Below are 25200 nucleotides of genomic sequence, written 5' to 3' on the forward strand. Positions count from 1 at the left end.
CTCCTTGCTGGCCTTCCAGACATGGTAATGGCCTGAAGGGAGTTGGGTAAAAAAGCAGTTGGGTAGTGTATATTGTGCTAGAGGCACACAACACCCACTAACTCCTGCAGATGCCTTTATTATAGAACACCAGAGATAAAGGGGTATATACAGATGTATACTGTGCTGTGCTGGAGGCACACACAACTTCCAATAACTCCTGCAGATGGCAAGTGGGCTCAAATAGAGAAGAGCTATGTAGGTGGATATAGCGGTATGTACTGGGTACAGAGCACGCAGACAGCACGCACAAGCTCCTAACACTACTGACTGCAAGCTCTATTATAAAAGATAGATCACTAGCTATATAGGTGAGGTGAATATAGCGGTGTATACTGCGGTCAGGGCACGCAGACAACAACCACTACACAACAGCAAGATCAAAAATCGTCCGAAAACAATCGGTGTGTACTGTGTTGAAGGTACACAGAACACCCACTAACTCCTGCAGATGCCTTTATTATAGAACACCAGAGATAAAGGGGTATATACAGATGTATACTGTGCTTTGCTGGAGGCACACACAACTTCCAATTACTCCTGCAGATGGCAAGTGGGCTCAAATAGAGAAGAGCTATGTAGGTGAATATAGCGGTATGTACTGGGTACAGAGCACGCAGACAGCACGCACAAGCTCCTAACACTACTGACTGCAAGCTCTATTATAAAAGATAGATCACTAGCTATATAGGTGAGGTGAATATAGCGGTGTATACTGCGGTCTAGGCACGCAGACAACAACCACTACACAACAGCAAGATCGAAAATTGTCCGAAAACGATCGGTGTGTACTGTGTTGAAGGTACATAGAACACCCACTGCTTCAGACGCCAACACACTACACAAGGCCGCCGCTTATATAGTGTGGGGCGTGCACTACACAGCCTGAGCTATGATTGGCCACAGGCATCCTGCCTGTGGCCAATCATGGCTCTCCTCGCTGCTGGCGCTGCGACTGGCCAAGCATGCGGGGTCACAGTGCATGCTTGGCCAATCATGAGCCAGCAATGCACTGCGCCATCGCAGTGCATTGTGGGCCGTGAGCGTCACACGAATTTGGCGCGAACGGACCAAAACAAATGGGCGAACAGCCGATGTTCGAGTCGAACGTATGTTCGACTCGAACACGAAGCTTATCCCCAGTCCTGTTTTTATGTAAATGTCTCAGACAGCAGTATTGGTATAAGTTATAAGTTATAAGTAAAACCTACCGATTATGCCAAGTCTCTGTTGTTTTATATGCATCATACAACGCTACCCAAAAACTAACATTTTTTAAATGAATAATTCATACCATAACAAGTGATCTTTACAAATGAAAAAAAGAAGTGCAATAATTTGATGTATCAATAAATATATATAAAAAAAAATGAAATATTTCATAACAAACATACTGTGAAAATCAAACAAGGTGCATAAATCAATACATCAAAAATGTATCCAACACACAATGCAGTGAATAAATTAACAAATTGTGCCGAATCAAACAAATTAAATATAATAAATCAATTATAAGTCCATAAACTATGCAGTGCTCAAACAAACATCTTCCACAAGGTGAGAAATATGAATGCAAATTTTTAGCATGTAAAGTGCCTGTCCTACACACCCTTCACAATGCACATCATTGGTATAACTCACCAGATTTGATTGGCCACTTGTTACAAATTGATAAAACAGCGTAGGTTAACATTGCTCAAAAGCACCGGAATCCATTGGTTCCTATGATCTTCATAACCCCCATGAAAAGAAGGTCCCATTAAAAAAGTAAAAATGAAAAAGCTCATAGCGTAAAACAACTTCTTTACTAAAAGGTCACATTAAAAACAATCCAGCGATACTCACCAACAGAGTGCTCAGCCCGGCCTCAAAAATCTGACAGCTAAGACGTGAATTGAGTACCACACCAGTGCACTTCCCTCTCTGTGAGCTCCTTTCAGAGCCGGGCGTTACGTCAATCCCCACCCAATGTGTTTCCTCTATACAGACATCATTAGGAATGATCTATTGTATTGTACTGCTGCCTAATTTTAGATGCAGCTGTCTGACATTTTGCAGTCACTGTGCTATAACTTTAAAATATATGCATAGCTCCAAACATTTTTGATAGTATGAAAGAAGATTAGAACATCTGTCAGGCTTTAAATACTATTCAGGCTCCATTAGAGAGATTGCCCCTCACTTACTGTCTTTAATAAATCCACTTGTTTACTTCAGTTGTTTTTTGGTAGTACCTTTAACCACTTAAGGACCGAGCCTCTTTTTCAGACTCGTTTACATGTTTAAAAAAGTCTTTTTTTTGCTAGAAAATTACTTAGAACCCCCAAATATTATTTATATATTTTTTCTAATACCCTAGAAAATAAAATGGCGGTCATTGCAATACTTTTTTTCACACCGTATTTGTGTCTTACAAGCGCACTTTTTTTGGGGAAAAATTCACTTTTTTGAATAAAAAAAATAAGACATCAGTAAAATTAGCCCGTTTTTTTTATATTGTGAAATATAATGTTACGCAGAGTAAATCGATACCCAACACGTCACGCTTCAAAATTGTGCCTGCTCGTGGAATGGCGTCAAAATTTTACCCTCAAAAATTTCCATAAGCGCCATTTAAAAAAATCTACAGGTTGCATGTTTTTTACCCCTTACAAGGGATGTTTACCCCTTGTTTCTATTACAAGGGGTAAACATCCCTTGTAATAGAAAAAAGCATGATAGGTCCTCTTAAATATGAGATCTGGGGTCAAAAAGTCCTCAGACCTCATATTTGGACTTAAATGCAATAAAAAAATAAAAAAATTGTCATTTGAAAAAATGATATTGAAAAAATGTGCCTTTAAGAGGTATGGGCGGAAGTGACATCGCTTACGCCCTGCTATGGTATAGAGACGGGTGGGGGCCATCTTAGCCTCACTCGTCTCCATACCACAGACAAGGCAGGTCCCGATCGCCGATCTCTGTGCTATCTCTAGTTGTACCAATAACCATCTAGTTTGAACTCCTACCTAAATGATTAAAGTGGTTGTAAAGGCTCAAGGTTTTTTACTTTCTATGCATGAAGGTAAAAAAGCCTTCTGTGTGCAGCAGCCCCCCATAATACTTACTTGAGCTCCATCAGCGATGTGCATGTGATCAGCGGCTCTCCCAGGTCTCTTCCTCCTCATTGGCTGAAACAGCAGTGGGAGCCATTGTCTCCCACTACTGTCAATCCCAGCCAGTAAGGAGAGCAGGAGTGAGGCCAAGCCACGCTCCGTGTGTGAATGGACACACAAAGGAGTGGCTCGGGTGCCCATTAGCAAGCTGCTTGCTTTCTGGGCACTTGCCAGGAGGGAGGGGCCCGGAGTGCTGGTGAACGACCCAAGAATAGGAAGATCAGGGCTGCTCTGTGCAAAACCACTGCACAGAGCAGGTAAGTATAACATGTTTATTATTTAAAGAAAAAAAACTGCAATTAATTTCACTTTAATTCAATCTATAGCCAATGAGGTAAGCACACGCTGCAAAGTAGTTGGTAAATATAAAGGAGATTGTACAATCAGATCGTAACACATAGGGGCCACATTTACAATCTTCTTTAATAATTCAGCATCTCCAATCAGTGTTTTATACAACCCTATGCAAAAATGTATGCATTATCTGGATATTATGTGTGCTCATTCCACTGTGCAATGAGATTGTAACAAGTGGCTAATTGGATTTCACTGAAACTGCTAAGGTAAGACCTTGAAGGTCAAAATCTAAATTGGAATTTGAAGCAATTGCATATAGCAATTAGACACTGAGCGGTAAAGTTGGCCATAGATGTTTTTTGTTTTTTTTTCTTTCCACCAGCGGGCTGAATGAAAAAAATGAACAGATTCCTCCATCATACAAACAAGATAAATGGAGGAATACTCCTGCCAGGACATTGTGGCCTGCCACCAGGGCCCGAATTTCCCACAAGGCCATCGAGGCCTGGCCTCGGGGCGGCAGTAGTGCAGGGGCCGCAAATCGGCACTGAAAACACCACTGTCTGTCACAGTCATCAGACAGCCAGCATGAGCAGCATGCACATGCAGTGCCAGTGCTGCTTTTTATTTGACCAAGGAGTGGGTCGCGGGTGGGCGGGGCCTTGAGCTCCACTGACGCTCTGGCCCGTCCCTTGCTATGCTGCCTGCAAGCAAGCGTAATCGGACTCGGAGGAACAGAGGCCTCAGTAGGAGGAGTCTGACCGTGGCATGGAGTGGGGTCAAGTGAGACTAGCAGCAGCAGTGTGGAGGAATTAATCAGATTCGGAGCTGAGCTGGCCAGGAGGACAAGGTAGGTTTTCTTTCTACTCTCCTGGCTCCCGCACCCCATGTGTAGAACTGGAAAAGTAGAAAGTTTTAAAATTGAATGGGCACACTGGCTGCATTTGATGGGCACACTGGAAGCATTTGATAGGCACTGTGGCAGTGTTTGATGGGCACAGTGGCAGCGTTTGATGGCACAGTGGCAGCATTTGATGGCACAGTGGCAGCGTTTGATGATTTACGATCATCTTTGGGTTAAGAAAGACTGAACAGTTTAGCTTTACCTGCCATTGAGTCAGAACTTTTAAATAATTTGTCCTACGAAGATATTATCGATAAGTTTGCCAAAGGATAAGTTAGAACTAAAAAATTGTAGGGAGTTTCTTACTGCTATAATCTTTAAAAGGCATTTTCTGCATTACAGAGTATTTTCAGTTTGTAAAATTAAAGCCAGTTATTTTCAGTTTTCTCGTGTGTGGAGATATGTTTTTAATTGATCGATAAAGGACGAGAATGGTGGTGTGTGTGTGTGTATTCGGTGGGGCCGCATTGAAGGACCCGGCCTTGGGAACGGCAAAGGGAGTAAATCCGGGCCTGCCTGCCACTGTCAAAACACACTGATCAGAAAAAAGGTTTTCCAGTTTGTTCGAAAGAACAGGGATGCCCCCACAAATGGATCAAAATTTGGCCAGTTCCTGCTGAACCAGCAGAATTTTGATCCATCTATGGACATCTTTACAGTATAGGTTATCAATATTACAGTTATAACGTTAACGACTAAAGCAGTGCTGTGCGGTGTTCATACATTACATACATACAATATACACAAAAACAGAGACCCTTCGAACACAACATACTGCAAGCAATTTTATCAAATAGAAAAAAAGTAATACACTGAAAGTTTTTACATTTTTTTTAGTGCTTTTATTGTTTGATAAGTGTTTTTAAAGCTGAACTTTTGACTTGGAAAAAATGGAAAAGGATGAAAAAAAGTACTATTGTAGGGGGTAGAGTAAGAGGCTTTATCATTTATAATATTTCTTGTTCCGGTGCTATGTTCTCCTCCCTGACACTGTGGACTGTGGGTGGTCTCTCAGCATCATCAAGTACAATTCAGGACTACACTGTATGGGAGGAGGCACACATGCAACCACTGCCAAGAGTGCATTATAAAGAGGGTTTTGGGGGACCAGTCACACAAATGAAGCAAGCCTATCAGAATGAGGAATAGGGTAAGAATTATAGCTTATTCCTCTACCCCTAGACTTAACGAGCATTTAACTCTTGCTGTGGATTTTTATTCTTGTGCTTGGAGTTGGGCTTCAAATTACACACAATAAATGCAGCTCTGTATTCATGAATTCATTAATAAATGTATATTTTTAATGCAAGTATTGTAAGTACCCAAATTTGGTTTGGCATCAGTCTCTTGAAGTCAATTGTACAGCAGAGCTCAGACTGTTTAATGGGAGATGCAGTGTGCTTTAGCACAAGGAGCATGAAGATAGGAAAAGTAAGCAGACTGACAAAGAGATTAGGTCATCAGTGTGTTGTTTCCCCTTTCACTGCCCATGCATATAGCGGAGGTGAGAAGGAGACCTGTAAAGCTTAGTACACGCCGGTCTAATGCCAGGTGACATCAGCCGGTTCTATAAAAATCATCCAACATTTGGCCTGTGGGTATGGCAGCCGGTCTAAGCATGCTAGAAAACCAGCAGCCGAACGGCTTATGATAAGCGTGCTCAGCCAATGGCAGAGAGCACTGTCTGGAGTGTTCTGCCGGAGGGCCATCCCCATGTCAGAACACAATAGCTCAGTAGGGGGAGATCAACTTACGCATGCCAGTTCATCCCCATGTCAGAACACAATAGCTCAGTAGGGGGAGATCGACTCACGCATGCGCAGTAGGGAACCGGATTCCCATACCAAAAATGGTGACAGCAGCATCCAAGGACCGAGGGACGGTTCAGCCTCAGGTGCCAATATCGCTGGACCCTGGGACAGGTGAGTGTCCTTATTTTAAAAGTCAGCAGCTGCAGTATTTGTAGCTGCTGACTTTCCAAAAAAAATTTTTGCGGGACTCCCTCTAAGAAAACTGTTGCAGTGATGGGATTAAGCAGTTAATGTTCCACTGTTGTTAAGCATTGTAGAAAATAAAGACAGTATTACTGTAATGTTTAAGAAAAATCTTAAATGTTAAGGATTTCAGTAATAAAAGAAGAAATCTCATCACCATTTTGCCTCTAGGTCCCCAGGAGTCACAGTGCATGAAGCACTTTGTCCATTTTTGATCAGCGTTGTGGTTGCTGAACTAGTGTGGTCAATGGTGGTTCTCAATCCACTCATCAACCAACCTGCTCCAAACTAGTCAAATGCATAATTAGCTTTTCAGTGACAGGACACACAGAATTGAAGAGGTGGTGACACAGTTCACACAGATGGGGATAATGGAAAGGATCTTGCAAAGGGAAACTGCACAAATGATCTGATATGAGATATAGATCCCCCTTCATTGTACCCATAGAAGATACTCTTTTCTACACAGCATAAGCAGACATTAGCCATCTCTGCTTGTTGAATTACCTGGGGAGCCCTGCTGTCAATGTACACAGACAAGCCTATAGGTTTAGGACCAAGTGTATATACACTTGTATCAGCTAGCATATTATGGTGATAATGTGTAATCCCACATTCAAACTGCGTGAATGTGAAACCAGAATTTCAGTGCGACTTCGGGGGGTGATTTGATAGACATCTGTGCGAGTTCATGCACAGATGTCTATTCAAATTGCCCCTGAAGTCGCTAAAAGTAGTGTAAGAACTACTTTTGGGAATCGGTGCAGTGCTGCAAAGTCGGTGTTGCACAGATTCAGACGGTGCCGTTGCCATCAAAAGGCGGCTATTTGGCATGTGATTTGGCATGTCAAATCGCATCTTAAAAGGACTCGATGTGAACGTGGGCTAAATCAGAGACAGCCAGATCAGAACACCGGGTCGCATCTAGTATATTGAGGAGGACTGTGGATAGAATGTTGTGCTGTAGCTGCCCCATTGGAATGTCCATTAATTGGGCTTCAGCCTGGGGTGGAGCTGACAGCCAGCACAAACAACGACATGGTGATTTTACTGCACAATACAGCCAGGGAACAGAACAGGACGTAAGCTGGCCATACATGGATCCAAATTTGGCCTGTTTAGCAGGGACTGGCTGAGATTTGAATAATGTATGGCCAAGCTGATTATATCCAAGTCCATCCATCAATCGACTTGGGTACAACTAGCCTGTTGGATTTTTTGCAATTACTGCCAGCAGCTATATCTGCTAGCATTAATCATTGTGTTCTGCCTGCTGGGAAGACTCCCTGCCCCAACCCCCCCCCCCCCACCCCCCGACAGAACAATAGCAATAGCACTGCAGGCCGCATTCCCCCATCAACACTGACTGTGTTGATGAGAGAATTGAGTGATTTCCTTTCCTTCCACCCATAGTGTAAGGAAGGAAAAGCAAAGCAACTATGGGCTGCTTATATGCTCTTATGGACTGGAGGCATAGAAGAAGGTTATGGTGGGACTTTAATTGTCCATGGAGTAACAAGTTCTTCAAAGAAAAACCATAAATAAATCATTATCTGAAAATATTTACAACATTCAATTGCAAATCAATAGGTGGATAAAGATAAAAACGTTTTACGGTTATGAACTTGTACATAACACTATAAACAGAATTTTCGAAAAAAAATATTTCTATACATAAATACACAGTAATGTATCAATACATTCTAAAAGAGCAGTCAAGTCCTAAACAATACGGTCAATTCGGGAATTTCTCTGTGATTTTAATTTAGCCCCATATTGAAAGATTTATTATTCACACTAAACTGAAATGTGCTGCTAATCAAAATCTGTAAGCCAGGCCTTTTTTATACTTGTCGTTTGTAAAAATGAATGTTGTCTATAGCAATTAGAGTCTAGCTGGCATTGTAGTGCACAGCAGTAAACTTGGGTTAATTCACTTACAGTTTGCATAATGAAGTCAACATTCACTGAGATTAATGAATATTGTGAAGCTGTATAAATAAATCCAGGTTTTTTTTTTTCCTTTGCTCATAATTGGGTACTTTCACCTTATTTACTAACATTGACTTTGCTACGTAAACAGCTTCTATTCCTTTAGTACAGCCATTCTCAACTAGAGTTCCTCCAGAGATTCCTTGAGCTGTGGCTGACTGGCCTCCCATCTGATGGTGCCTGCATAATTCTGGGTCCAAGACCACTTGTCAGAGCCAGCAGCAGGACACCGTTGATCATTTAATTGTTTTTATGGGAGGCATTCTTCTCACTGATCACCAATGTAAGAGACATTCTTCCCTCTGACCCTGTTTAATTACATTTATCTGAAGGTGCCCCGAGACCTGAAAATGATTTCAATGGTTCCTCTGCGGTAGAAAGATTGGGAAGGGCTGCTTTAGTAAATGAGTCCTCTATGTCTTTCTTTTTCTCTCTCTCTCTCACTTTCTTCAAATTTGGTCTGCAGTTCTGGATCAACTTCTGGATATCTTAAATGAATTGTTCTCAGTGGTTTGTGTGTCATATTTCAGAAATATACAGATCCTTCACGCTGATCATAAACTTGAATCTGCTTCTTGATATGGCTTAATTTCTCCTTTAAATAGACACAGCGCTCCCGTTTCTCTATGAATGCAGGATCCTGAGAAAAAGAAAAAAACAACAGGGGGTAATTACACAATCATGGCACATCAAGTTCCTAACCTGGATAGTCAGCTGACCAAACTCTCCTAGGAATGTTTCAATACACCAAAGTTCACTGTTCAGTTCCTTGGATCATTCTAGCATCAGTAACATGTGAAGGAACTAATTATTTCATTTGTTTTCCCAAACCCTTTGCATGCTTAAGTTTCTATACTTTTTCTTGATGTTTATTATTTCCATATTTTATTGTTACAAAACTTGTCAAAAAGTAAAGTGTATCTAAAGACCAAACAATTTTTGATTTTGGATAGAATAGTGTTAGAACTCCAAGTTTTGTGTGAAATGGAGAGGTGTTAGAACTCCTGTGAGTTTTTCTTTTATGTGTGTGTTAGGGGGATTCACCCCTCTATTTGATACCGGTTCCAAAAGTGATTGGAAAATGCAAACATTTGAGTTGTCACCAGAATAGAGGGAAACTTTCACAACTGGGCACACAGGGGGAAGATTTTCTAAAACAGGTGCACTCAGAAACTGGTGCAGCTGTACATAGTAACCAATCAATGGGACACAGTCTGCAAAAAAGTTCAAAAGTGAATGTGGTTTTTAACAATTCCTTACTCTCTCCAAAGTAAAAAGAGCTTGTGGTGTAGTGGTTAGCACTCTCAGCTAGCAGTAAGATGGTTCAAATCCCAACCACAACACAACTCCTGCTTGGAGTTTGAATGTTCTCCCTGTGACTGTGGCTTTAGATATTGAATGCAAGATAAAATAATAAGAGTTTCCTGGAAATATCGAGATGAAAAAAAAAAGAGAAGACTACTAAATAGGTAGGTGCATGAAGAGTACCAGCAGGAAGACCCAGAGAAGCCAGATAGATGAGTCACCACTGCACCCCCATATAGACAGTTAACACAACATGCCCTTTATCCTTTATTCAGTTTTTCCCCATGTACAGATAGATATACTTGCTTAATCCTTGTGCCATTTGTTTCTGTTCCAGACAGTTATGGGGCACAAACTCAGATTGCAGAATTTTATATCTATATACAGTTACATGGTTAGTAAGGTTGAATAAAGACACCAGACCAACCTGAGTGTCTACAATTGTCCCTATCCCTGTACATTGCACACTCACATCGGTCTCTACCCTTAAGGGGGGCAACAATCCAAGGTCCCCATTCATATAATAGGGTCAATTTTGGACAGAAGACAATTGATCTACCTGCATGTCTTTGGAGTGTGGGAGGAAACCCAGAGGAAACCCACACAGTCACAGGGAGAACATGCAAACTCCAAGCAGGTAGTGTTGTGGTTGGGATTTGAACCAGCAACCCTTCTTACTGCTAGCTGAGAGTGCTAACCACTACACCACTGTGCCACCCAAACCACTACACCACTGTGCCACTGTGCCGGCCAAACCACTACACCACTGTGCCACTGTGCCGCCCAAACCACTACACCACTAGACACACAAACACACACACACCACTCACACATATAATATACTGTTAAATATTTTTGTATATCATCCCTAAATTTGTGGTAACTTCATATAATGTGAAAATCACAGAAGTCAAGTTTACTGGTCTATAGTTTCTCAGTGCTCAGTTTTTATATTTCCTAAATAATGGTTCAACTTCTGCTGCTGGACGTTCTCGGGGAACTGACCTAGTTAAAAGAAAATCTAACAAATATTTTATAATGGTCAGACAATAGTAAAAAAAAGGTGCTTTATCTTTCTTTCTTTTTTTTCATTATTTAGTAATTTATCATGGTTTTGCTATTAATATTAGTTTTTTTTTTTTTTTGACAAGAGAAGCTGTGCAATTAGTCAAATAGTGTCTTCCTACAGTGAAGTCTTAAATTTGGTGTTTGCATTCAAGAGAGGAGCCAAAGTCTTCTTTATGCTAGTCAGCTGCAATGTAAATTAAACTTTTCAATTTTAAAGGTATAAACCACAGGAGTAGACAGATCATACTACGTAGAATAAGTGTGAGATAGAAAAAAGTAATAAAATAAAGTAGATTTAAAAAAGGGGTGGTGAGGATCATGCACATTTTATGGAAATATAGATGGGTAACAGCAGAAAAAGCCCAAGTAGCACATTGAATCTGCCTATATTTTTCTTAACTTTTTTTTTTTTTTTAAGTTTACTATTTAACAATTTTGTAGAGCATAAACCTACGTTAACTGTCCAAGCATTCCCACATTAAATGCTTAATTTCTTAATAAATGAACTAACTGTTGGTTGACACTCTACTAAGGATGAGTGAATATGTTTGGGTTTAGTTTATGTGTGTGTGGGGAGATTTTTCGAGCCAAGCTTGAAGTTCAAACATTGATATGGTTCCTTTCCACTTCTTTGGTGGTCCACCACCAGCTCTGTCCCCTCCTTCTTTCTGAAAATGCCTCCATAGCAAGACGGATGCTTTGGGGGCACCCAGACAGACGAGCTCCTGAGCCAGGCTGTGTGTATCCGTAGACACACACAGCGCAGCTCGGCCACACTCCTCACTATCCTCCTAACAGGATTTGACTGACAGCAACAGCACAGGAGCCTATGACAGTACTGCAGATGGGACAGTGCTGGAGAAGTGACAGGAACCAGGTAAGTGTTTAGGAATTGGGGGAGGGGGGAGACAGTTAACGAGGAGTTTTTTTACTTTAATGTAGGGAATGCATTAAGGTAAAAACAGTTAGACTTTAGAACCACTTTAAAACTGAAGTCTGTGTGAGGTGAATCTCGATAATCAATTATGGACATTTTCAAGGCTAATTGATTTGCCAAAATTGGGATAGGGAGCAATGTACCAATGCAAAAAAAAATATCATACAGCAGGGAGGAGGTTCTAACTTTAATGCGACTTTGAGGGTGACATGGGAATGTCGTCAATCCATCCAATTACATGCTTGAGAGCTGCCGTTAAACTGTATTTGGTATGATTGAATAGTACGATTTTCACAGACAGCATCAGTGACACCCTATACTGGTATTACATATTTTGGATCATTTATTTTTTTAACTTTTCCATTTAGCTTGGATTTTTTACATCGTGGGGAGAAGAACAGAGAAAGTGAGGGGGAATAAAGAAGGAAAACATAAAAAAAAATAAGACAAAATGGGGTATGGCTGGAAAGTCCTCAGGGTATATGGCACCTCATCCCTATTTTTTATTGGCAAAAATTTGAAAGATTGAGAAGAAAGGTCTATAAACCTGTGTGATGGGAGTCACTTTGGGTAGGGAACCCGAGAACTCCATTCTGATCTGTACTAGTCAGACTCTCTTTGCAGTCACACTGGAACATTGTACATATATATATATATTGTGTGTTGTCTAATGCTGTTGGACTCTTTTGCTGAGATTGTTTGGGGTGTGGTTGTATTCCATTGTTTTATTGTCTCTGTCTGCCCTGGCTGGGGGGGGGGGGGGATTCCTCTAACAGCTCTTCTTGCTAATTGGACAGTTTACCCCATCCTGAATTACAAAGGGGGGGGGGGGGGGGTGATGGTCCCGAGTTGCATATCTGTTGTGTACATGTGTGATAATAAATCAGTTTGATGTTGTTGTTCACCTTACACTGTGTTACGGCTGGTGACTGGGTGGGCTAAAAGATCTTGGATCATGTGGTACCAGACAGAGAAAGCATTTACAGCAGACATAGTCCTGTTGAGGACAAGGGTTCATCACAACCTGTATTTTCAAAGACCCAGTGTCCTTATCATGTGCATGTATAAAATGTTTTGCTAAATGTTCTCTTTTATTTGATCTTATATGACACACTTGGTCTCTTAATCTATCACAAACTATCTTTGTCATACGGCCTACATATTAGATCTTACACATGTTACAAATGGTTATGTATACCACAAATCTGGTGTTACAATTAACTAATTAATTGATAATATATGTACTATTTGTAGAGGTGGATCTTATCTCAGGGAGGTATTCAATTAATTCAGATGATCATTTTAAGCTTCTACACTTGTATATGTCTTTCATTGTTTCCATTACCTCATGGTATGCAAAATAAACTAGGTGACAGTATATTACCATGTGTGGGAAAAGGGCAGGCAGCAGCAAATTCTAGTGTATAAGCCTATGGCCAAAGGCTACCTGCCCCGACAAAGCAAACACGGGCAGCGACAGCAATGCAAAACTAAAAATAGCTACTTTCCCTTCCACAAAGCAGGGAGATGGGCAGGTAGCAGCAAATAGAGGGGGGGGGGGGGGGGGGATTAGACAGGTAGGAATCCTACAGCCATGGGTTGCCTTCCCTATCTTAAATCAGGACTTCCTGGGGAAAAAAAGTTACAGAGACAATAATTTATTATTTAAGTGTTTACAAATTTAGTTATTATTTTTAATTTACATTGTTTAATGTTTTTACTCCTAAGGTCGTCCCTTCCTTGCGGAATCAAAGTTGGGCAGGGATGTCAATGCAACCTGGGTAATACCATTAAAAAAAAAGGAAGTCCTAGACCTAGACCCCACCTTAACCCTATGCAAAAATAAAAATTGAGTTCCTTGCAAGATGAGGCCACCTGTTCAGCCATTGGCTTTGCCGATGTGTTGGCTATAAGGAATCCCACTTTGAAGACAAGAGGAGAGAGAGATGAATGTCTCCAATGTTTAAAAGGCCATTTCTGAAGGGCAGAGAGAACCAGATTAGGTTTTTTTAATCAAGGATTGAGAGGCTTAAGGCTTCAGTTATTTACTAAAAATATTAATGTTATTGGCAATGCTGGCATGTACAGTGTGCATATTATTATGTCCACTAAAACCACGACTCTTCAATTAGACATGGTCCAAACTGTAAATATACTTTGCATGCACTTACGTTTTTTTTCTTCTCATATTTTTCAGCGATGACTTTTATCCTATCTGGTGCCTGTGACATTGAAAAAAGACACTGCTAAAAATTAAATGAATCAGATTAAGTCTTTATATTAGGACCCTTTCAAACAACTAAGTTTCACAACGGGCCTTTCAAACATGCCTGTTAATGACATTTTGACATGCATTAATGTTTATTCTGTTAAAGTATCCCAGTCATTTGAAAGGACGGCCTAATGCTCCACATTTGACCTGCAGCATTTTGTATACCTCAGTGCAGCACGAAGCGTGGTAGTGTGCTTTACTGCGCATTACAGTGCATGTGGATTGGGAAGGTGCATTGGGGAACCATTCACAATGAATGCCACTACAGTGCACCAAGCCATGGAATGTGTGGTGTGTAATACGCTCGGTAGCACAGCACACTAATTTGAATGGGTCTAAAACTGTTTTCCGTTTAACACAGATGCTTTTCTCTATATTGTATTTTTTTTTAAAGTATGCATATGTTATTAAAAATTAAAATGAAAACAACGGACAATCACTAAGATTACTATATAAGGCATGGGAAAAAGAAACATGGCATTGTTGTGAATATTAAGCGCTGAAATTTCAAGCTTCCTTTTTCTAAGGAAACAAGAACCTGACTTTTAGCTAAAGAGGAGCTCAAGGTTCAGTGAACAAATATTGGCTGTTCTTGCTTGCAGCAGGAGACACACATCAAATTTTACCACTACTATATTTGACAGCTTTCTTTCTGTCAATGGTTGCCAAGAAAGGCACCTACCTCATTCTTAGCAACCAGTTAAGTCATCCAGCTTCATTAATTTACTGGCTAGAGATCCCTGGCCATGTAAACATACACTTTAAATAAGTGTCACTCCCACTCTTGTACTTCAGCGATTTGCACAAAGCAAACCAGAGCAGACTGCAGGTGACCTTATTTCCAAATTATCTAACCTTCCTCTCTGAAACATGCACTCTTTACCTCTCCTCCTTTTCACAATTGCAGCCTCTCTCCTCAAACTCACTTTTCTTCACCCCTCTGCTCCACCCCACAATCTGTACATATCACCCTCACTTCTCCCCTCCCTCTATTACTGCACTCATCACCTCTTTCTAACTCTAAGCCCACTTTCTAAAAAAAAAAAAACAGGTTACTGAAGCATGTCCCCTCATACAAATCGTATTCTCATATTACCTCCCTTACTTTTCTGCTCCTAACCACTGGAGATATTTTACCAAACCCTGGGCCTCCCTTATTTAACTGTACCCAACACACCCATCACCATCACCCTACACCCTCTGGCAGTAGTTGCAATTTGCGCAATTTAGTCTCCATTCCTCTTCTTCCCAACGCCAGCCTCCCCCTCTCCTGCGCCCGCTCTGTCTGCAACAAACTCACTGCTGTTCATGACCTCTTTGTCACTAATTCCTTTAATCTACTTTCTATCACCGAAACCTGGCTCCACTAATCTGACACCCTTTCTCCTGCTTCCCTCTCCCAGGGTGGCCTTCACTGGACTCACTCCCCTAGGCCTAATGGATGTAAGGGAGGAGGAGTGGGATTCCTCCTATCTCCCCAAAGCACCTTCCAAGTTATTCACTCCCCTCCATTTCTTTCCCTCTCATCATTTGAAGCTCACTGTATACGCCTATTCTCTCCAACTTCCCTAAGCCCTTGTACGCACGGTCGGAGAATCTGTCGGAATGAGTCTTATCGGACCGTGTCGTCAGATAATCTGACTGTGTGTGGTATGCATCGGACTGATTCCGTCCGAATCTCCGTCTGACCCAATTTTCCAGCATGTTGGAAATATTTCCCGACCAACTGGGCCGGACGGACCTAATCCGATCATGTGTAGAGCATTTTCATCGGACCAAGTGCCACGCATGCTCAGATCAAATTCCTACATCAACGCTATTGGCTACTAGCCTGAATGTAGTCCCATCGTAACGAAATTATGTCATCACGTTCTGAAAGATCGGATTTTTCGCCAACTTGGCCCGACCGTGTGTATGCAACAGTTTCGGACACAATCCGTTGGACTAAATCCGACGGGCAAAATCCGACGGATTTGGTTGGCAAAATCTCCGACCGTGTGTACGTGGGCTCAGAATTGCTGTGATCTACCAGCCCATGGACCATTATCGACTTTCCTTGATGAGTTCTCTGCCTGGCTACCCTACTTTCTCGCTTCTGAAATTCCCACAATCCTTCTCGGTGATTTCAACATCCCAGCTAATACAAACACTCCTGCTACTTCTAAACTTCTTAGTCTAACCTCTTCATTTGACCTGAAGCAATGGGTACAGCATTCTACTCACTCTGATGGCAACACCCTTGACCTTGCATTCTCTTACCTGTGCACTCCATGCAACTTCTCAAACAATCCTTTTACTCTCACTGACCATCACCTTATTAGTTTCTCTCTCTCCCTGTCTTCCACCACCTTTCCCTCCAATCGCCTAACCATCACTCATAGAAACTTTTGCAACTTCAACTCTTCTCTCCTCTATTCTGCTACTGACCACCTCTATGACAAAATCTCTACCCTGTCCTGCCCCAACCAAGCCACTTCCATCTACAATAAATCCCTGTCCTCCACCCTGGACAAGCTCGCTCCCCACTCTACATGCAGAATCAGACCTCGACCCCCACAACCCTGGCAAACAGATGACACTAAAATTCTCAAAAAACATAGTCGCACTCTTGAGCGTCTGTGGCACAAGACTAAGTCTCTCAAAGTCTTCAACCAATACAAATCTGCAAATTTCGCCCTCAACACTCCACAGAAACTGCTCTTTTAAAACTCACAAATGACCTACTAACTGCAAAAACCAATGGACACTATTCTGTACTCCTACTTCTGGGCCTTTCAGCTACCTTTGACTCGGGTTGACCCCCCCCCCCCTCCTCCTCAAAAAACTTTACTCCCTTGGTCTCCATGACTGTGCTCTTCAGTGACTCGCATCCTACCTATCCCAATGCACCTTCTGTGTCACTTACAATTCTACTTCCTCCACTCCTCTTCCCTTCTCCTTCGGGATCCCCCAAGGTTCTGTTCTTGGACCTCTTTTATTTTCAATCTACACCTCTTCCCTGGGTCAGCTGATAACCTCTCACGGCTTTCAATATCATTTCTACGCTGACGACACACAAATCTATCTCTCCACCCCTCAACTCACTCCATCAGTCTCCTCGTGCATCACTAACTTACTAACAGACATATCTGTATGGATGTCACACCACTTCTTCAAACTCAACTTGTCCAAAACTGAGCTTATAATATTTCCTCCTCCACGTGCCTCTTCCCCTGACTTATCTGTCAAGAGCAATGGCACAACCATCCACCCATCCCCACATGTTAGGGTGCTAGGTGTTATCTTGTACTCTGAACTTTCCTTTCGGCCTCACATCCAATCACTTTCCAAAGCTTGCCGCCTCAACCGCCGCAAAACATCTCTAAACTACGTTAGATTCACTCCCTGGTTATTGCTTGCTTTGACTACTGCATCTCCCTCCTCATTGGCTTGCCTCTAAATAGACTACCCCTCCTTCAGTCCATCATGAATGCTGCTGCCAGACTCATCCACCTTACAAATTGCTCAGTGTCTGCTACCCATCTCTGCCAATCCTTCCACTGGCTGCCATTTGCCCAACAAATTAAATTCAAAATACTAACAATAAGTTACAAAGCCATCCACAACTCTGCCGCCAGCTACATCACTAGCCTAGTCTCAAAATACCAACCTTATAGCCCTCTTTGTTCCTCTTAAGACCTTCTGCTCTCTAGCTCCCTCATCACCTCCTCCCATATCCGCCTCCAGGACTTCTCTCGAGCTTCACCCATCCTCTGGAATTCGCTACCCCAATCTGTCAGACTGTCTCCAAATGTATCCAGTTTTAGTTAGGCGATCCCTGAAAACTTTCCTCTTCAGAGAAGCCTATCCTGCCTCCATCTAACAACTGCACTATTTTCTCCATTACGTCATCCCCACAGCTATTACCCTTTTGTATAACCTGACCCTGCCTCCCAGATTGTAAGCTATAACGAGCAGGGCTCTCTGATTCCCCCCTGTATTTAATTGTATTGTAATTGTACTGACTGCCTCAATTTTGTAAAGCGCTGTGTCAACTGTCAGCGCTATATAAATCCTGTATAATAATAATAATAATGTAAACAAACGTGTGGGGAGAGCATGACATCACTAACCACATAAAGCCACATGGGCATATCTGGGTAATGACATTGACAAAATATGTCCATGGCCATATTTGGCCAATTACATTATCTGGGAGACCCACCCCTTTGTATAATTTTAGCAGCAGGGGCAGAAACAGGGTTTATTCTTTTTTCTTTTTTTTTAGTTCACCCTGATTGAGGGATGACGTGATTAAAGATTGATGTACATGTTTTGATTTTCATAATTAAAGGCTTTTCAAAAAATACATAGGTGCCTTTATTTACTATTTACTTTTTTGTGCCTATGAGTAGGAGTACTATGTACCCCTAAACTTGGGAGAATATGCATGTATTGCAAAAATGTACTAAATATTAGTTATTTCTTATATTATCCAGACATAGCATAAGGGGTTGCAGGGGTCACAATTGCAACCCCACCCCCAGCTCCAGGGGACCCCTGCAGCCTCCCTGTCATATTATCATATCCTCCTCAAAGTCCATCTCTGATCTGCCCTAGGGCCCCACAGCCACGTTCCAGTACTGGGCTTTCAGTTTGCCTTCCACAGTCCACACCCTTCCATTCTCATTGGCTGGGGAGAAGCTGCGAGCCATTTCCTGAAGAAGAGGAGCATGGGATGAGAACAGCCCAGGACGGGAAAGTGTGCTGTGTCACATGGCTTTGCCCCCCCCAGATCTAAGTTGTACCCTCCCCCAAAGCCCCTTCGACCTGGATGCTATGTTCGGCTGCTGAGCTCCTTTCCGATTACAACACTCTATACTGTTCCTCCTCTGTAGGGCTGAAATCACATTCCTTTACAACATAGCCATGATCCAGTTAGCCATGATCTGCACAGGGTGTATCTGCCTACTGCAACTACACGGTCGTTCCGACCAGAGCATTTCACGGGTCAGAACGGCAACATAAAAGCCAGATACACCCTGTGAAGACTGACAGGCTGTGTGTAAAGCAATGTGATTTCAGCCCTGTGTAGTGTGGGGGGGAGAAGCCGTCTAAAGTGCTGGGATGGGAAAGAGCTCTGCCAAGTGACCTGCCAGGGGTCCTTGTCCTCTGATGTAAGGAGGAACTCTGGAAACTCAAAGTCTTTTTTTGTTTACAAACTATATTTATTGGGTACAAAACAAAATGGTACAAAAAAGTGATATCATATGTCAAGGGAAAAGCATTACATGAGATTTACAAGTAAGGAAGATTATGTTAAAGTATACAGTAGTTGATAGATGTACTTTGTTATAGTTGACTAACATGTTAACAGTAATATCCTTGAATACCATAAACAACTTATATTTTTCAACGATCTCTGATGCAAAGTATTATTATTCAGGGTTTAAGAAGTGTTTATAATGATTGAACCAGGGGTCCCATTTTTAATCATATAAATGATTTGTATTATGTAAGGTGTGAAATATTTTTTTTACATGAGATTAATATTGTTAATTCTCATTTTCAAATGGACTATGGGGGTTTGCAATGGTATGCTATCAGCCAGTGTATTGCAACACATATTGTGTAGAGACTCAAACTCTTAAGCCACTATGAGTATCTTGGCATGAGGTGGGCGTATCTGCATACACAGTGGAACTGGTGGGTGGTAGAGGGGAGGGGCCCATGTCAACTTTTGCATCGGGGCCCACAAGCTTCAAGTTACACCTCTGTGTCCATGTGTTCATACTCAGAAATGATCCTGTATTGACATTTAAAGTATAACTAAAGGCCAAACTTCTTTTTAATTTTGAAGAGAGTGGAGAGGGATTAGATCAACTGTCAGATTTATTGTTGTGCCCTGTTAAGGAGATTCATCATCTCTAATTGTCCTTTTTGCTATTATCATTGAAAGTGTAAGTAAAAGAAAATTCTAAGTTTTGGGTTGTCCCCAGATAAGTAATAGAGGGGTAATCTTCCAATGGGGACACTAGTTCTGGTGACCTGGGGGTCACCAAATAATTTTCCTTCATTTGCAGGGTTTTTCTCTCACTTCCTGTTTGGCTATGGGACAGGAAGTGAAGAGAAATCTCTGCAATGGAACACACATGGTCAAAAAAAGATATGACAGGGGTTATAACTCTCCCTTACTCTATCCAAAATAGTTTTACTTTAACCTATAGAATACAGTAAGGGAAAAAAGTATTTGATTCCAGTGGCGGCTGGTGAAGTTTTAAGATGGGGGGGCGCTAGACCACGCCCACCCTTTTGACCCATCCCACTTCTCATAAGCCCCACCCATTATAGAATCCACCAACTCCGTCCCCTGTAGTACATCATATACAAGGCTCTACAGTATACACAGGGCCCTATACTTCATATACCAGGCTCTACGTTATAGACAGGGCTCTGTACATCATATACCAGGCTCTACATTATACACAGGGCCCTATACTTCATATACCAGGCTCTACATTATAGACAGGGCTCTGTACATCATATACCAGGCTCTACATTATAGACAGGGCTCTGTACATCATATACCAGGCTCTACATTATACACCAGGTTCTAATGACACATCAATATGTCTGACAGCCCAGCCACACTCCTCGTTCACCAGAGAAAAAAAAACAGGAAACACAAAAAAGGTGCTCGGGAAACAGCAATAGGCAGAGGTCACCGCAGACAATGAAGTACAAGAAAGCCTAATAAAATAAAACAAATACAGTCATCACATTTAGTGACTGCAATAATGCAATATCTTACATGTTTTCCTTTGGTGGTGGGATCAGAGGGATGGTGATGATCAGAGACAGAAGGATGGAGGTGGGGTGGGGAGTTGGATCAGTGGTGGGTGGGATGGGATCAGGGACAGAGGGATGGATCAGGGACAGAGGGATGGATCAGGGACAGAGGGGTGGATCAGGGACAGAGGGGTGGATCAGGGACAGAGAGATGGTGGGTGGGATGGACCAGGGACAGAGAGATGGTAGGTGTGATGGATCAGGGACAGAAGGACGGTGGGATGGATCAGGGACAGAGAGATGGTGGGTGGGATGGATCAGGGACAGAGAGATGGTGGGTGGGATGGATCAGGGACAGAGAGATGGTAGGTGGGATGGATCAGGGACAGAAGGACGGTGGGATGGATCAGGGACAGAGAGATGGTGGGTGGGATGGATCAGGGACAGAGGGATGGTGGGTGGGTGGGATGGATCAGGGATCAGGGAGAGAGAGCTGGTGGGTGGGATGAATCAGGGACAGAGGGATGGTGGGTGGGATGGATCAGGGATCAGGGACAGAGAGATGGTGGTTGGGATGAATCAGGGACAGAGGGATGGGTGGGTGGGATGGATCAGGGACAGAGGGATGGTGGGTGGGATGGATCAGGGATCAGGGACAGAGAGATGGTGGTTGGGATGAATCAGGGACAGAGGGATGGGTGGGTGGGATGGATCAGGGACAGAGGGATGGTGGGTGGGATGGATCAGGGATCAGGGACAGAGAGATGGTGGTTGGGATGAATCAGGGACAGAGGGATGGTGGGTGGGATGGATCAGGGATCAGGGACAGAGAGATGGTGGTTGGGATGAATCAGGGACAGAGGGATGGTGGGTGGGATGGATCAGGGATCAGGGACAGAGAGATGGTGGTTGGGATGAATCAGGGACAGAGGGATGGTGGGTGGGATGGATCAGGGATCAGGGACAGAGAGATGGTGGTTGGGATGAATCAGGGACAGAGGGATGGGTGGGTGGGGGGAGGCTTCATATGGGCTGTGTGTTTCACAAGAGCCTCCACTGGTTATAACTGGTTAACCAGTGGCCAGCGTAAGTGTTGCTGCCTGCATTATCTACTTCTGTAGACATGCATGTGAGAATTACTATATATTAGAGAGGATCATTTCACTTCTTCATCTTTTATCAATCCACAAGCACAAGGTTATCCACAGAGGAAAATCCATTGTTAACTTTCATAGCTGAGCTTATTAAATAAGTGAGTGCAAAAGGCAATCATTATGTGCGGTAGCTTGAAACTGCCAGTTAGAGTTCATCTTCCAATGATGCTGATCGTCAGTGCTGCCCGTGTAAAGCCTCCCCCTCCATCCATCCTGTAGCTCTGCCCCCCTCCTGTGGATTTCCAGCAATTCTAACCTTGTTTTTTCATAGTGCAGCAGGCCAGCAGCAGTTCACATTCCTCTGCTCCTCCGCTCGGCGCGCTGATCCGACAGGGGAAGACCGGAAGTGACGGCTAACTAGTCTGTCACTCAAACCCATAGCATTGTAAACCTATGGGCGCCGGGCGGATGCAGATCTGCATTTGTACTAGCGCCACAAGGCGGGTTAAAACCCCGCAAATGAAGCGCCGCGTCTGCAATCTTGTGATTGCGTTGACGTGGCGTCTTCACATAGTGCACTGTGTCCAGCGCTGCACTGTATCCGGCGCTCGTACACAGTGCACTTAAGGACTTTTTTTCATTTTTTTTTTTTTAAAGGGCCATTTCCAAAAAAAAAAATATTTTTTTTTTCATTTTTTATTTTTTTTTTGTGACTGCCTGGAGGGGGGGCGGCGCCCGGGCGCCCCCTATGGACGGGCCGCCACTGTTTGATTCCCTGCTGATTTTATACGTTTGCCCACTGACAAAAAAAAGATCAGTCTACAATTTTAATGGTAGGTTTATTTTAACAGTGAGCGACAGAATAACAACAAAAACATCCAGAAAAATGCATTTAAAAAAAGTTATCAATTGATTTGCATGAATAAGTATTTGACCCCTTAGCAAAACATGACTTCTTAATTGGTGGCAAAAAACCTTGTTGGCAATCACAGAGTCAGACATTTCTTGTAGTTGGCCACGGGTTTGCACTCATCTCAGCAGGGATTTTGTCCTACTACTTTTTGCAGATCCTCTCTGAGTCATTAAGGTTTTGAGGCTGATGTTTAGTATTGCGAACCTTCAGCTCCCTCCACATATTTTCTATGGGATTAAGGTCTGGAGGCAGGCTAAGCCACTGCAGGACCTTAATGTGCTTCCTCTTGAGCCACTCCTTTGTTTGCCTTGGCCGTGTGTTTTGGGTTATTGTCATGCTGGAATACCCATCCACGACCCAATTTCAATGCCCTGGCTAAGGGAAGGAGGTTCTCACCCAAAATTTGTTGGTATATGGCTCAGTCCATGATCCCTTTGATGCGGTGAAGTTGTCCTGTCCCCTTAGCAGAAAAACACAGCCAAAGCATAATGTTTCCACCTTTATGTTTGATGGTGGGGTTGGTGTTCTTGAGGTCATAGGCAGCATTCCTCCTCCTCCAAACATGGTGAGTTGAGTTGAGGCCAAAGAGAATAATTTTGGTCTCATCTGACCACAACACCCACTTCTCTTCAGAATCATTCAGATGTTCATTAAAGGACTTCAGACGGGCCTGTACATATGCAGAGCAGGGGGACATTACAGGCACTGCAGGATTTTAGTCCTTCACAACGTAGTGTGTTACCAATTGTTTTCTTTGTGACTATGGTCCCAGCTGCCTTGAGATCATTGGCATGATTCTCCCGTGTTGTTCTGGGCTAATTCCTCACCGCTCCCAAGTTCATTGAGACTCCAGGAGGTGAGATCCTTCATGGAGCCCCAAACCGAGGGAGATTGACAGTTATTTTGTGTTTCTTCCATTTGCGAATAATCGCACCAACTGTTGTCACCCTCTCACCAAGCTGCTTGGCGATGGTCCTGTAGAAAATTCCAGCCTTGTGTAGGTCAACAATCTTGTCCCTGACATCCTTGGACAGCTCTTTTGTCTTGGCCATGGGGGAGAGAATGGAATCTGATTGATTGATTGCTTCTGTGGACACGTGTCTTTTATACAGGTAACAAGCTGAGATTAGGAGCACTCCCTTTAAGGGAGTGCTCCTAATCTCAGCTCATTACCTGTATAGAAGACACCTGGGAGACAGCAATCCTGCTGACTGATAGGGGATCAAATACTTATTTTCACTCATAAACCAATGAAGAACTTTTTTGAAATGCATTTTTCTGGATATATTTGTTGTTATTCTGTCTCTCACTATTAAAATAAACCTACCATTAAAATTATAGACTAATTATTTCTTTGTGAGGGGGCAAACATATAAAATCAGCAGAGGATCAAATGCTTTTTTCCCTCACTGTAAGCTCCTAAACATAGTTACATAGTTACATAGTAGGTGAGGTTGAAAAAAGACACAAGTCCATCAAGTCCAACGTATGTGTGTGATTATATGTCAGTATTACCGTGTATATCCCTGTATTTTGTGGTCATTTAGGTGCTTATCTAATAGTTTTTTGAAACTATCGATGCTCCCTGTTTATACCACCGCCTGTGGAAGGGAATTCCACATCCTTGCCACTCTTAGCCCTTGTACACACGGTCGGACATTCTGACAACCAAATCCGTTGGATTTTGCTTGACGGATTTTGTCCGAAACTGTTGCATACACACGGTTGGACAAAGTTGTCGGAAAATCCGATTGTACATAACGTGATGGCGTTATTTTGTTATGACGGGACTACGTTCAGGCTAGTAGCCAATAGCTTTGGTCTAGGAATTTGATCTGAGCATGCGTGGCACTTTGTCCATCGGATGATCGGAGTATGTCCGATCGGAGCATTTTGTCTGAGAATTTTACCGGCAAGTTGGAAAAGTTGGTCCGTCGGATATTCCGACGGAAACAGTCTGATGGAGACCACACACAGTCGGATTATCTGACAAAACGGTCCGAATCTCCGACCGTGTGTACAAGGGCTAACAGTAAAGAACCCTTTACGTAGTTTAAGGTTAAACCTCTTTTCTTCTAATTTTAATGAGTGGCCATATGTCTTGTTAAACTCCCTTCTGTGAAAAAGTTTTATCCCTATTGTGGGGCCACCAGTACGGTATTTATAAATTTAAATCATATCTCCTCTCAAGCGTCTCTTCTCCAGAGAGAATAAGTTCAGCGCTCACAACCTTTCCTCATAACTAATATCCTCCAGACCCCTTATTAGCTTTGTTGCCCTTCTTTGTACTCCACTTCCAGTACATCCTTCCTGAGGACTGGTGCCCAGAACTGGACAGCATACTCTAGGTGCGGCCGAATCAGAGACTTGTAGAGCGGGGGAATTATCGTTTTATCTCTGGAGTTGATCTCCTTTTTAATGCATGCCAATATTCTGTTTGCTTTAGCAGCAGTAGCGCAAAT

General features: G+C 42.7%; 1 protein-coding gene across 3 annotated transcripts in view; it reads right to left on the reverse strand.

The window, feature by feature from the left end:
• Positions 1–7693: 7693 nt before the first annotated feature.
• OCEL1 (occludin/ELL domain containing 1) overlaps positions 7694–25200 on the reverse strand; it is a 48205-nt gene continuing 30698 nt past the window's right edge. For all 3 annotated transcript variants that reach the window (XM_077475541.1, XM_077475539.1, XM_077475540.1), the window contains exons 5-6: positions 13863–13913; positions 7694–9021 (exon numbers count right to left, since the gene is read on the reverse strand). In XM_077475541.1, the coding sequence (XP_077331667.1) occupies positions 8908–9021; positions 13863–13913 (165 nt within the window). In that variant the 3' untranslated portion in view covers positions 7694–8907. The remainder of the gene's footprint in view (positions 9022–13862; positions 13914–25200) is intronic.

Source organism: Lithobates pipiens, unplaced genomic scaffold, assembly GCF_037356315.1.
Source record: "Lithobates pipiens isolate NorthernLeopardFrog02 unplaced genomic scaffold, aLitPip1_a1.2 Scaffold_13, whole genome shotgun sequence".
NCBI lineage: Eukaryota > Metazoa > Chordata > Amphibia > Anura > Ranidae > Lithobates > Lithobates pipiens.